This window comes from Bufo gargarizans, chromosome 3 (genome assembly GCF_014858855.1).
Source record: "Bufo gargarizans isolate SCDJY-AF-19 chromosome 3, ASM1485885v1, whole genome shotgun sequence".
Lineage (NCBI taxonomy): Eukaryota > Metazoa > Chordata > Amphibia > Anura > Bufonidae > Bufo > Bufo gargarizans.
Genome location: NC_058082.1, coordinates 342,923,272 through 342,937,808, shown reverse-complemented (window position 1 = coordinate 342,937,808; position 14,537 = coordinate 342,923,272). Strand labels below are relative to the sequence as shown.

The window sequence follows — 14,537 nt, the reverse complement described above, 5'->3', positions numbered from 1 at the left end:
TTTACGCCAGTTTGATAAATGACCCCATTTGTGTCTTTATTCCATGTCCTGAAAAAGTTAATTTAGGCCCCTTTCACACAAGCGAGTTTTCCGCACGGGTGCAATGCGTGACGTAAACGCATAGCACCCGCACTGAATCCTGACCCATTCATTTCAATGGGTCTGTGTACATGAGCGTTGTTTTTCACGCATCAGTTCTGCGTTGTGTGAAAATCGCAGCATGTTCTATATTCTGCGTTTTTCACCCCATAGAAGTGAATGGGGCTGCGTGAAAAACGCATTGCATCCGCAAGCAAGTGCGATGCGTTTTTCAATGATGGTTGCTAAAGCGCATTGCACCCGCACGGAAAAAAATGAACGCAATTGCAGACAAAACTGACTGAACTTGTTTGCAAAATGGTGCGAGTTTCACTGAACACATCCGGACCTAATCCGTCACGCTCGTGTGAAAGAGGCCTTATGCTGCTGAAAAATAGCTCCCAAGTCCCCATCAGCAAACCAAACTTAAGATGGGCTGCTTTAGCTGCTCATATCTTGGGATTGGTAGCAGTAGAGATGTTCTTGCTTGAAAGGTGGCATTCCAAGCTTTAAAAAAAATAAAATAAATTGGAATCGTGGCATTACATCCACTACACTGGGAGATATAGCTGTTAAAAATTGAGTTGGCAAAGAAAGCAGTGACACATGCTTTTACTTTCCGCTGCATTCACTGCCATCCTAATTTCTAACAGTGATATCTTCCGATGTAATCAATATAATGCTGTGATTCTGGTATTTGTAACTATTATGCTTCAGTACTTAGGGACATTTCCATATCTTGTTTTAGATTTATGAATGTAAAGTAAATGGAGAATGCTTGAAAACTACTCCAGCTCATCACTAACTCCTAGGAGACCCTTAAAGGGGTTCTCCAGGAATTAAGAAAATACATAAAATAATATTTATTATAAATAAATTCATTCCCAAATACCTTTCATTAGTTATAAATGCTCGTTTTCACTGGGGAGCAATGATTAGGATGGAGAGGACAGGCTATGGTAATGGAAGCCACATCCCCACCTCTTCTCTGTACCTCATGGGATCCACTCCTACAGAGATTCAGCTGAAGATCATCAGAGAGGAGGATGAGGCAGCTCTTTAGCTCAGTGATGTGAAGTAACTTGTCCTCCTGTGTGATTTTAACAGGTTTTGTATGTACTAATAGGACGGCGGACATTTTATTTCTCCTAATCATTGCTCCCTAGACAAAATAAGCCATTATAACTAATGAAAGGTATTTGGGAATATATTTATAATTAAAGTAATATTTAGGTATTTTCATTTTCTTCGTTTCCAGAGAGCCCCTTTAAACATTTTCTATCTTCCGCAAGATTCATTTTATTACATACCTTCATTTATCAATGTCACTGCGGTAGTACCTCTTAGGTTAGAGCAGGGTCTCCCTGTGGCCGTTTGTGGGGAAAAAAATTCTGTGTCTTGTATTTTATCTACTGAAATTTCTGTTCTTTTTAGGTTTAGGACTAAATTGGGTGGTGTGATTAGTGCTTGGCAGCTATCTCTGTGTGTATACATTCAGGGACCTCTAAGTATAGACAGGGCAGAGGTTTATGTGGATAACATACAGAATCGTATATCATTCTGCTTAGCTCTCCCTGTTCTATAACATGTTTAGTGCATGTACTATTAGGATTGTGAGAGACTGAATATAATTTAAAGGGCATCTGGGGTGGGTTTAAAATAAAATCAAGCACTTCAGCGCTCACCTCAGACTGTCCTGTTCCAGCACTGCCTCTCCTGTGATGATATGCTCCATCTAATCTATCTCTACACACACAACTGCTGCCAGCCGATCTGGGCACATGTTGTTCGAGCAGACATTGCTGCCAAGCATCTATAAGGCATGTCATCCCTCCCTCTCCACTCTAAATTTTAGTCTCAGACAATCCCTTTTTGTGTGTTTTTAATAGGGAGAGGAGAAAAGCCCACTTCTCAGAACAAAGTATTGGACGTGTTAGAATTCAACCCTTATTTCCTTTGACATGTGGGGGAAGGTCAGGGCACCTGCACACACAGTAGATGGTCCTTTGATACAGTCACAATGGCGAGGTATGGCTGACTTTCTCATATTATGGCCATCTGTAGGGTAGGCACAAGCTCCCCTTTTCAGGATCAGCAGTAATGATTTTGTATGGACATGCAGCCCACAAATACTTCAGGTACCAATCGACAAATACGGTATGTTTATTTCAGCTCTACTTATGAGAGGATTGCAGAGGTAGGCAGCAGCCTTTTATCACTAAAATAGCCCAATGACATCGCTTGGTCTGGAGCTAATTGAAGGAAAAGTTCTTAGAATAGGTCCCGTTTGTTTCTGAAATTTCAGTTTATAAATTGTTTTGTCTTTCAACAAGAAGAATTTTTCAATATAAAGTAAACCTTTTGTTTTGGGCAGATCTCAAACTATTATAAGACAATACACACTGCATATCTTATTAAAGGGGTTCTCCAGGAATTTAGAAAATACTTAAATATTACTTCATTGTAAATATATTCCCATATACCTTTCATTAATTTATAATGGGTCATTTTGTTTAGGGAGCAATCATTAAGAAAAACAAAATGGCCACCGTCCTATTAATACACACAAAACCTGTCCTAATCACACAGCAGGACGAGTTATTTCCGAGCACTGAGGTAAAGAGCTGCCTCATCCTCCTCTCCTACTTGTCAGGGGCTATGATTAGAGAATTTCATGTTATGAAATTCGTTCGGTGGTAAAAGCATAATTGCGTTATGGATTTCGTTACCACTGACCATAACGCAATTCTATGATGGAATGCCTTTAGAGGCATTCCGTCATAATAGAAGTCTATGGGCTGCAAAACTGAGTCCTCTCCTGCATAACAGAATGAAATTATGCAGGGCAGACAGACAGCTTTTTAGCCAGACTAATTTCTACGTTTTTCTTTACAGACCAATTTATATGTAGGTTCTCCCCCCCACATAATAAAGCATTGGGTAGGGGGAAAATATATTTTTTTTATCTTCCTTTTTTTCCCCCAATCCCATTAGGGACTTGCAGTTATGACACCATGATCCCTGAAATACACTGCAATTTCGGTACTGTAGTGTAGATCAGGCTGCCTATTAGATCCAGCCTAAATGGCAGACGCAGAGATCATTGTTAGGACCACAGCTGCCATGACAACCCTGAAAAAATAAGACTGGTAAGGCTACTTTCACACTAGCGTTCGGCTGTCCGCTCGTGAGCTCCGTTTGAAGGGGCTCACGAGCGGACCCGAACGCTTCCGTCCAGCCCTGATGCAGTCTGAATGGATGCGGATCCGCTCAGACTGCATCAGTCTGGCGCCGTTCAGCCTCCGCTCCGCTCGCCTCCGCACGGACAGGCGGACAGCTGAACGCTGCTTGCAGCGTTCGGGTGTCCGCCTGGCCGTGCGGATCCGTCCAGACTTACAATGTAAGTCAATAGGGACGGATCCGTTTGAAGATGCCACAATATGGCTCAATCTTCAAGCGGATCCGTCCCCCATTGACTTTACATTGAAAGTCTGAACGGATCCGCTCAGGCTGCTTTCACACTTAGAAAATTTTCTAAGTTATTAATGCAGACGGATCCGTACTGAACGGAGCCTCCGTCTGCATTAATATGATCGGATCCGTTCAGAACGGATCCGATCGAACGCTAGTGTGAAAGTAGCCTAAGCAGTACCTGATGTATTACAGTACTTGACCTGTGCATCATTTATGAAAAGGGGAACAGAGAGATTATAAAAGTCCATTTAAGTTGGAAGCACCTTGATCTAAGTGTTCAATTCTCGTCCAGTTAAATCTCTTCCCCTTTTCGCAACTAATGTATTCAGAGCATTAGTGACAGCAGATTATACTGTTTTCACAGACTCATTGGCGCTGCTTCCCCGGAACATGAGAAGCCTCACTGCAAGTTTATGTGCAGCCTTGTTCCTGCAATGCAGAGGTATCTATCCATGGTACTGACCATTTCATATGATTAAGACGTATATGTGCAATGTAAGCGACACCAAGTGATGTATGGAAAGGTATTTGAGATTTGCAGATGTCCCTATTCTGCGCTGGAGGGTATACGACGCATTTACTTGAGCTTTTCTAGGTTTACCATGTGAGTCTATTGTAAAATGCAGTTATTAATAAGATGACATTAAGCTAGGATTGGCCCAAATTAAGCAACAGTTACATGCCGTCTACTGTAGAGATTAGCGCTGTATGCAAAGAGGACGCAGCAAGCCATATGATACACAACATATTTTATTACAACAGGTTTACTATAGGCTCAGAAGGGCAATGACAATTCAAGCACGCTCCGTCTGCTCCACGCTCTCCAGTTTGTCCCATATTGGCTGTTTTAGATGTTCTGGTAACTTCTCAAGTGTAGTCTGAAAGCAGAATAAAATGTTCTGGTTAATTTTCCCCCCCAGAAGTGTCTACACGGATAACACTAGGTTCCGTTTCATACCTTTATGATCTCTAAGGCCACACCTTCAGGGAGATTGCGCTGGATGTATTCTAAGTAAACGTTAGCAGTGCTTCCGGTCAGGTGTTTTAACTGTAGAGAAAGTTTAGGAAACGAATGTCCAGGTATTATACATAAGACGATGAATGGCAAGATTCCTTTAAGAGATTAGGACTTCAGTTATAAACGAACAGCAGCTCCTGGAACGATGTTATATAACCACAGTCCCAGCTCCTCAAGTCTAGAGTCTATTATACAGTCTTACCTCAAAGCATCTGTAATGTGTCCTCATCTCATACTGCACCCTGTGCTTCTTAAAAATGTGTATTGATTTTAAGAGGGTGAAACGTTCAATCTTCCTCTTTGGCTCATGCCTAAAAAGGAGAAACACAGTGTAAAGGCAAAGATGAGTACGTGTAGTCATTTGGCCGGCATGTAATACTACATTTCCCCATTAGAGGCCACTGCAGGGAAAAAATGTGGTCGGCTGCAGCTTCCACTGGCAAAATCGGCTAATATGTATAAAGTGATCTATCCCAGCATGAAGTGACCCCCAAATACTTACACTTCCAGAGACAGGCCAAGCTCCTTAGCTGCCAGGACTGTGAAGTATTCGTAACTATCCAGCACAGATTTGTCATGGCCCTTTGCTAACACTTCTATCTTCTTGTACAGGACGTCTGGCTCATCAGTAGTACATATCTGTATTAATGAAAATAAATAAATTGAAAACCACTTTTGTTGTGTCCTCGTGATTATTTTTCTCTTCACCGCACAGTATAACTAACTATCCCCCTCCTCCATGAATGGAAATGAAAACCATTCTGTTCCAATTAAGTGTTTATGAAGTCTGTTTATTTTACGCACTTATATAGCGATACTATATTCCCCAGCGCTTTGGGCTCACAATTAGAGTTGAGCGAACCTGCCTTTTGGCAGGTTCGGCTTTTAAGTGAATTACGTTATGGATTCCGTTATCACGGAATCCATAACGTAATTCAATTCCTGCATGCCGCATAATACAACTCTCGGAGCTGGCCATATACTTATATTATGCGGCAATTACATGATGGATTCTGTAATCCACTTAAAACCCGAACTCGCAACTCTACTTACAATCTAAGTTCCCTATCAGTATGTCTTTTGAGTGTGGGAGGAAACTGGAGTACCTGGAGGAAACCCAGGCAAGCACGGAGAGAACATACAAACTCCATGCAGAACAGGAAAGAACATACTCCAAGGTCGGGGGGGATTCAAAAAAGAGAAGTCATACCTGTACTTAATCATCTTTTTTATGAGACACTCCTGATTTTGGTTTAAAAAACTGCATTAAAAAAAAAACTTGAAGCCTCAGGGTTCGGCTATATTTTGAGCATGGTTGCGTGATTTACATGTGTGACCATGCCCATGCATTGCCAGATGTAAACAGTCTGAGGGCTGGAACAGACATACTGGAGCCAGCACTGAGGACTGGGGAACAGGTAAGTATGAATCTTCTATTTACGGAGGCAAGCTGCGGGCAGATAAAGTCTTTATTCCCACAGAACCCGAATGGGATTCAACTGCAATACTAGGCACAGCCATTATGCAGTTTACAGTGCTGTCCCTGGTATAGTATCAAGAGACCCCAGTGCTCCTCTGAGGCTTATTGACAGGGGAGCAACACCCCTGCCAATGAGATACTGATTACCTATCCGAATATTTCATTTCTGGCAAAACGCCTTTAATTCCAGAAAATGTCTTTCCCAACACCTTTTAAATAGATAGAGATATAGATATATATATATATATAGATATATAGATATAGATATATATAGATATATATATATATATATATATATATCACACACACAAGGGTGAATCAAAAATTATTCACACTCTGGCGGTAGAATTTATTTAAATCAACATTCACAAAAGACAAATACATAATCTTTCGACAGTCTCCCCAGTCACTGCGGTGCAGGTTTAAACATCTTACGTCAGTTCTTATGTGACTGCGGTGCAAAAAACAATGGCTGCCCCACTTGTGATTTGCGTGCAGCGATTGTTTTTTGTGGTCTGAGGTTGTGTCTGGTGCAGACGTTGACCGAAGACTTTGTGTACAATATGGAGAAAGTGTTTATGAATGAATAGAGAAGTTCAAGTGTCAGCCATGGCATCCTTCCACGACTGCTGAAAACAATGAACGTGCGCGTGAACCGAGTCTGTTGGATAGATGAGTGACAGTGGATTACGTGGCCCTACAAGGATGAAGACGTGAAGACAGCGGTGCATTCATGGCTTGCAGCTCAGCATTTTTTTAATGAGGCAAAAAGAAAGCTTGTTAACAGATGCACAAAGTGTACTGAAAAGCAGAGATTATGTTGAAAAATTAAGTATTTGTCTTTTCTGAAAGTTCATTAAAATAAATTCTACAGTTAGAGTGCGGATAATTTTTGACTTGCACTCGTATAGCAATTCCTAAATTATCATTGTGAAACTTACCAGCTTCTGCACTCTGGACTGTATGTCATTTGGAGGAGTCCCTGGCATCGCAGTAGATGCAGCATGGCTGCTAGTTCTAAAATAACAGAAACCAGTCAAGGACACTTCAGTCAGACAGTGGCATTCATGTTTAAGGTTATACTTTTATCTGCAATCAAGTGTTTCTGTTGTCGGCCATTGCAGGTTGAGAAGAGGCTAGTAATTATTACTTGTTAAGTATTCTTCTAAGTGACTGAGAAAATCCAGAAAAATCCCTGCCTCAGAATCACTACCTTATCTCCTATATCTTCAGTTCTGACCCTCCAGAAACACATACATGTGTGAGACTGATAGGAGTGGATATTTATGCCTATGTATGGGGTACATGAGGATAAGCAGCTCTTCAAAGCGGTGTATACTGGGGCCACTAATAAAATACAAATCCTGCTATGTACTCATGAACTGCCCTGTCATCTGTATGAAGGAATACTCCCTCTGGTTATATGTAGGTTCACACTGCAGAAACCGCCGCACTGGGTTTTCATGCGGCCTGCTGTGAGCAAGCTGCGGCTTTACCAGGGGTCCGCACCAACAATTGGCCTTTACATTCATGGCACGGTCTTATACACTGCAAGGCAGAAACTTTCAGCTTCATGCACTGCGGTGTGGCCTCCCATTGAAAACAATGGGAGGCGGTTTTAGTGTAGATTTGGCCTGGTTTTCAGCACCGAATCTGTGCTGAAACCCACAACCAAAATCGAAATATACCCTATACTTTTGTGTATACACCTGATGATGCAATGTCGTCGGCTCCCATGTTCCCCTGCACTCATATAGTCGGAACATCAGCAGCACTAGCATAATGCTCCCTTTTGGCTCGAACCCGTCATCCCCAGCCTGTACCGCCCACTGCTACAGAGAACTCCCCATCAACGTCCTTATGCTTGCACGGCGCATGCGCCCAGTGCAAGTTTGGATTGGTCTATTCTTCCACCAATCAGCAGCTCTTCAGTGCGGGCCTGTAGGGAAAGAATAGCTGAATAGTGCGCAGATAGATGGAGCTGGGTGTTGTAGGCAGGAGGTGCCGTGGACGGTGATCTAGCCGGGGAAGGAGGCGATTTTACAATGCTGGCAAAAAAAAGCTGATTATGCTAGGGCGCTAGAGGATATCAGAGGAACCGGAAACAAGTGTTGGTTGCAATCAGACATGGAAAGCGCTCACATATACAGTTACTGTGCTAAAATCATGAAAAAACGGTATGCTATAACATCTATACCGGATATGTAGTTGAATTTTATTTAATTTTTTTCTTGGATAACCCCTTTAAGTGGAACAATACAATTAGTTGTGAAGAAAGACCTAGTAATGGCTCCTAACCTATGGGTGAGACTCCTGTCCAAATGGTAGCCATACACTAGATATTCTGGGTGTGCAAAAAGCCAGTTATATCTGTAAAGAATAAATCAAGGCAACTGGACGTACTGTAGATTTCTTGAAAACGTATTCACTCGTTCTTCCAACGAGCTTTCTCAATTCTGAGTGATTGTACAAAAATTCTGGGAATAAATATGTAACTGAATCCACATCTGGTAATTATACCCAGCATGGCGTCAAAGGTGTTGATTCCATTATTCTGAAAGGAGCGCTCTGTATGCGCGATTGTACCGGCGTTTGCAATCGCGCATACAGAGACAAGCGAACGCCCATTGTCGCGCGTTCCCGAAAGTCTATGTACGGGAGCGCGCGACAAGACGCCCCAAAGAAGGTCATGTACGCGCTGTAAAACGCTCAACGAGGAGAAACCAATGCTTCCCTATGGGAATGGTTCTCACCTGGGCGTTTTACAGCGCGTACGATCGCGCTGTAAAACGCTCAGGTGTGAACCCAGCCTAAATGAACGGGTACGACAGACCCATTTCACAGTTGAAGCCTTGAAACAAACTATCAGTCACCTGGAAGAGGACCTGATTTTGCAGCTACCCGCTGAAATGTGGAGGAAAGTAGCAGATTTCACAGTACATGCACAGCTAGCTCAGCACACTAAGAGCAAGGAGAGGCAGAAGAACAAGTTCTGCATTTTGTTATCCCGAACTGCAAACAGCCATACCAGTGAGGAACTGACATGGAGGCGAAAGGAGGAAACAAGGACAGTGCAAAACAAAGAGAAATGGGTGCAGAATCTTTCAGACCGGGTTCTCACCCAGCCTGAGATGGATGTCCTTGCGAAAGGGTTGAATTTCGCAATCACACCAAGATCCATACCAATAGTTGATATTATTTCAGCCACTGAAGCCTCAATCCACAGCAACAAAGTACCCCAGGGTGAGGCTGAACAACTTCGCCTTAAAGTGTCTGCAGCTCTGGCCAGTGCCAAACCACCTCCTTCAAACTTGACTAGAGAAGAAAAGAAGGCGGTTACATCCCTGAAGAAAGACACAAACATCACCATCCTGCCTGCGGATAAAGGAAGATGCACAGTTGTACTTAATACGTCTGACTACGATGCCAAGGTGACCACACTCCTGGATGATAACAACACATATGAGGCCCTAAGACGAGACCCAACCAGTGGCTACAAGAAGAAGGTTATAGAACTACTACAACAACTAGAAAAGGACAAAATCATTGATCGGGCCATGTATCATCGCCTCTACCCTGGGGAAGCCCCTCCATGTATTTATGGACTTCCTAAGATACATAAGGACGGGACCCCTCTCAGGCCAATTGTCAGCAGCATCAACTCTGTGACCTAGAATGTGGCCAAATACTTAGCCAGAATCCTAGCGCCCTTGGTTGGAAACACACAACATCACATACAGAACTCTCAAGATTTCACCACCAAAATCCAGAACTTGGTATTGGGCACAGAAGAAACAATGGTCTCCTATGATGTTACATCCCTCTTCACCTGCATACCCACTACAGAGGCAATTGAAACAGTCAGGAAACAGTTGCTATTAGACAACACCTTAGGATGCAGAACAGAACTTAGCCCAGACCAAGTGTGTGCCTTACTGGACCTTTGTCTGAGTACCACCTATTTCAAGTATAAGGACAAGTTCTACAAGCAAAAACATGGCTGTGCTATGGGATCGCCAGTCTCGCCTATTGTAGCGAACCTGTATATGGAGGAAGTAGAAAGGAAAGCCCTGACCACTTTCAAGGGAATTACACCGAGTCATTGGTTCAGATATGTGGATGACACTTGGGTTAAAATTCATAAACAAGAGTTACAGGCTTTCACCGACCACATCAACTCAGTGGATCATAACATCAATTTCACAAGGGAAGATATGCAGAACAACAAACTAGCGTTTCTGGACTGTCTTATAACAGTGGAAGAGGGAAGGAAGCTGGGAATAGAGGTCTATCGAAAACCAACACACACAGACCAGTACCTGCTATTTGATTCCCACCATCCTCTAGAGCAGTGTTTCCCAACCAGTGTGCCTCCAGCTGTTGCAAAACTACAACTCCCAGCATGCCCAGACAGCCTTTGGCTGTGCGGGCATGGTGGGAGTTGTAGTTTTGCAACAGCTGGAGGCACACTGGTTGGGAAACACTGCTCTAGACCACAAACTGGGAGTCATCCAGACTCTACACCACCGGGCAGAGAAAATCCCCACCAGCACAGAGGCCAAGGCGAAGGAACTCAAACACCTCAGAGGGGCACTTAAAACTTGTGGGTATCCAGTTTGGGCCTTTGTCAAAACAGAAGGAAGGAGAAGAAAGACCACCAAGACTACCAGTGAGGGCGAGAAGCATGACAGACGCAAGAATATGGTTATTCCATATGTAGCTGGGGTGTCTGAGAAACTCAAAAGGATTTTTAATAAACATCACATTTCTGTTTGCTTTAAACCCAGCAACACACTGAGGCAACAACTGGTTCACCCCAAAGACCCAACGCCTAAACACAAGATGGACAACATTGTGTACGCAGTCCATTGCAATGAGGAATGCTCAGAACTGTATATCGGTGAAACAAAACAACAACTACATCAGTGTATGGCCCAGCATAGAAGAGCCAAAACCTCTGGTCAAGATTCAGCCGTGTACTTACATCTAAAAGGAACAGGTCACACCTTTGAAGACAGTCAAGTACGTGTTTTGGATAAGGAGGCCGATTGGTACAAACGAGGCGTGAAGGAGGCCATCTACGTAAAAATGGAGAAGCCAAGCTTGAATAGAGGTGGGGGGGTTAGACATCTATTGTCTGCCACATACAATGCTGTCTTGACACCTTTTTCTGGGAAGTCTTTATCACCTACTGACTCCAATTAGGATAATGGAATCAACACCTTTGACCCAATGCTGGGTATAATTACCAGATGTGGATTCAGTTACATATTTATTCCCAGAATTTTTGTACAATCACTCAGAATTGAGAAAGCTCGTTGGAAGAACGAGTGAAACGTTTTCAAGAAATCTACAGTACGTCCAGTTGCCTTGATTTATTCTTTACAGATATACCATGACCTGGATAAATGAGAACCTTCACAGACAAAAAGCCAGTTAGATCATTTTCTGGTCATCAGTGCATTTTGTGACACAAAAAAAAACAAAAAAAAAACAATGATAGATCACAAGCTAAGGGTGGATGCACACGGTGCAAAATTTGTGTGCAGAAACTCTAAAATCTGCACCAAAACTGCACAAATCCACACTATTGTTTTTTTTTAGCAGTTTTTATGCGGGTTTTCCACAGATCTCACCCTTCCTTTGAAAAGAGTGAAATCCGAACAAGAAAAATGCAACAACTGATATGCAGTAGATTTCACAATCCACAGCAGGTCTACAGGTGAAACTCGAAAAATTAGAATATCGTCCAAAGTTCATTTATTTCAGTAATGCAACTTAAAAGGTGAAACTAACATATGAGACTCAGTACATGCAAAGCGAGATATTTCAAGCCTTTGTTATAATTTGGAGGATTATGGCTTACAGCTTATGAAAACCCCCAAATCACCATCTCAGACCCCTTTGCTCAGGGGGTATGGATTAATTAGCTGACTAGAGTGCGACACTTTGAGCCTAGAATATTGAACCTTTTCAGAAAATTCTAATTTTAAGCTGCATTAATGCAATTCCTTTTAATTTGCATTACTGAAATAAATGGACTTTTGCAAGATATTCTAATTTTTCGATAATAAAAAAACAAAGCAAAGTGTACGTGAGATTTGTCTAGTCTCATACACTTTGCTGGTGCTGTATTACACTGCAGTTTTTTGGTGTGGAAAATGGAACACATGATCCGCATCCTGAGGGGGCATTCACACTACCATATCCGTTTGCCCACGTGTTTGACACATTTTTCCCTTCTGCAGGTACCGCACTATGTAATGAATGGACAAAAAGAGGGCATGTTCTAGCTTTTTTGTGGGGCCGTGGAATGGACATATGGATGCATACCGTCTGCATCTTTTGAGGTCCGATTAAAATGAATGGGTCCTTATCCGATTTTTGGATCAGTCGTATGAATGGACCGTAATGCCTCATTCACACGTCAGTGATTTCCATCTGATTGACAGCCAAAACCAGGATTGGAGCCTCCACAGACCTTAAGTATAAGGGAAAGATCTGCTCCTGTTCTGTGTTTAGAGCCGCACCTGGTTTTGGCTCAAAATCACTGACGTGTGAATGAGGCCTAAGGAAGATATCTGTGTTGTTAAAGTTAATCTATGGTGATGGATATTTTTGGTCGGTGACAGGTTCTGTCGTTCATGCCAAAGGACAAATCTGCGTCCCATCAATAGAAGCTGAGACCAGGCCACAGATCACGTCAGAGATCAATCACCAATTTGTCATGTAAACGTATGGCACTGCCGTCCAAAACAAACTTTGTACAGACCAATTGAGAAGAAAACGTCCACCTGAAATCCCATGTGTGACCCAGCTCAATGTTCACCCTTGTGCCCAGGGGCCTCACTACTGTGCTTACCTTACATGTCTGTAGCCCTGGGTAGCAGCACAGGCACAAGAGGGAAGCTGCCTTGTTTTGAGCACCTAGGACAGAAGAAGAAATAAAATATGGTCAGTGTTCTTTGGTTGTTGACCTTGCACTCCAGCATAAATGGTTCAGCCAAAGAAAGTGAACCACCAACCCAGCCTCTCCGAACATTATATTCTGGAGTAACAGACAAGATTAGCGATCTCTATACAGAAGACCAGACCATATCCTCCTGACCCGGGGGGGAGCGGGGGCTCTCTCGGAGTTGGGGGGGGGGGGCGGGGGCCTCTCTCGGAGTTGGGGAGGGGGAGCGGGGGCCTCTCTCGGAGTTGGGGAGGGGGAGCGGGGGCCTCTCTCGGAGTTGGGGAGGGGGAGCGGGGGCCTCTCTCGGAGTTGGGGAGGGGGAGCGGGGGCCTCTCTCGGAGTTGGGGAGGGGGAGCGGGGGCTCTCTCGGAGTTGGGGGGGGGGAGCGGGGGCTCTCTCGGAGTTGGGGGGGGGGGAGCGGGGGCTCTCTCGGAGTTGGGGGGGGGGGGAGCGGGGGCTCTCTCGGAGTTGGGGGGGGAGCGGGGGCTCTCTCGGAGTTGGGGGGGGGGGAGCGAGGGCTCTCTCGGAGTTGGGGGGGGGAGCGAGGGCTCTCTCGGAGTTGGGGGGGGGAGCGAGGGCTCTCTCGGAGTTGGGGGGGGGAGCGAGGGCTCTCTCGGAGTTGGGGGGGGGAGCGAGGGCTCTCTCGGAGTTGGGGGGGGGAGCGAGGGCTCTCTCGGATTTGGGGGGGGGAGCGAGGGCTCTCTCGGAGTTGGGGGGGGGAGCGGGGGCTCTCTCGGAGTTGGGGGGGGGAGCGGGGGCTCTCTCGGAGTTGGGGGGGGGGGAGCGGGGGCTCTCTCAGAGTTGGGGGGGGGAGCGGGGGCTCTCTCAGAGTTGGGGGGGGGAGCGGGGGCTCTCTCGGAGTTGGGGGGGGGGGGAGCGGGGGCTCTCTCGGAGTTGGGGGGGGGCGGGGGCTCTCTCGGAGTTGGGGGGGGGGGGGAGAGGGGGCTCTCTCGGAGTTGGGGGGAGTAGGACTCACAGGTGTTCTCCATGATGGGGGTGGGAAACAGAGTTGATACCACAGACACTGTTCAGCACTGAGCAGACACTGCAGAGCTACTGTACCCTTCATGCAGGTGCATTAGACAACCTGTACCGGTAACATGACCGTTTCCAGAAACAGCACCACTCTGAATGCCACGAAGCTGCAATACCAGACAGCAACCTAAGCAATTCACAATGGCTGTCCATTACTGACACTGAGCGTCCCATCTGCGGCAGGTCACTATTATCTGAACACAGCAGCTGGTCCTAGCGGTAAAGTGTAAAAAAAAGCGATACACTATCGGGGTCCTGACACGCCACTCTATCGCAGTTGCAAAGGGCACGCTGCTACTTGTGGTACTACAATGATCCCTGGCTGCAGCGAGCCCCTCGGCTAGCCCGCTGTAACATCCATGATTACCTGACAGCGCGACGCAGCCCACACACTGCGGGAGAGAAGGGCAAATCCTCTACAGGCGCTCATATTTTTCTGACAGGCAGCGATGCCGTCACTTCCGGCGCATCTTTATGACGTTTTGACATGCGGTATT

At 45.0% G+C, this 14,537-nt stretch overlaps 1 protein-coding gene across 1 annotated transcript; it reads right to left on the bottom strand.

Moving 5' to 3' along the window:
* Window positions 1-4,286: 4,286 nt before the first annotated feature.
* MRPS10 (mitochondrial ribosomal protein S10) lies at window positions 4,287-14,537 on the bottom strand. The gene is made up of 7 exons (XM_044286649.1): window positions 14,408-14,537; window positions 12,913-12,977; window positions 6,992-7,067; window positions 5,073-5,209; window positions 4,773-4,881; window positions 4,511-4,600; window positions 4,287-4,430 (listed from the first exon to the last, which is right to left on the bottom strand). The coding sequence occupies exons 1-7, from the start codon at window positions 14,468-14,470 to the stop codon at window positions 4,347-4,349; spliced, it is 624 nt and encodes a 207-aa protein (XP_044142584.1). The 5' UTR covers window positions 14,471-14,537; the 3' UTR covers window positions 4,287-4,346.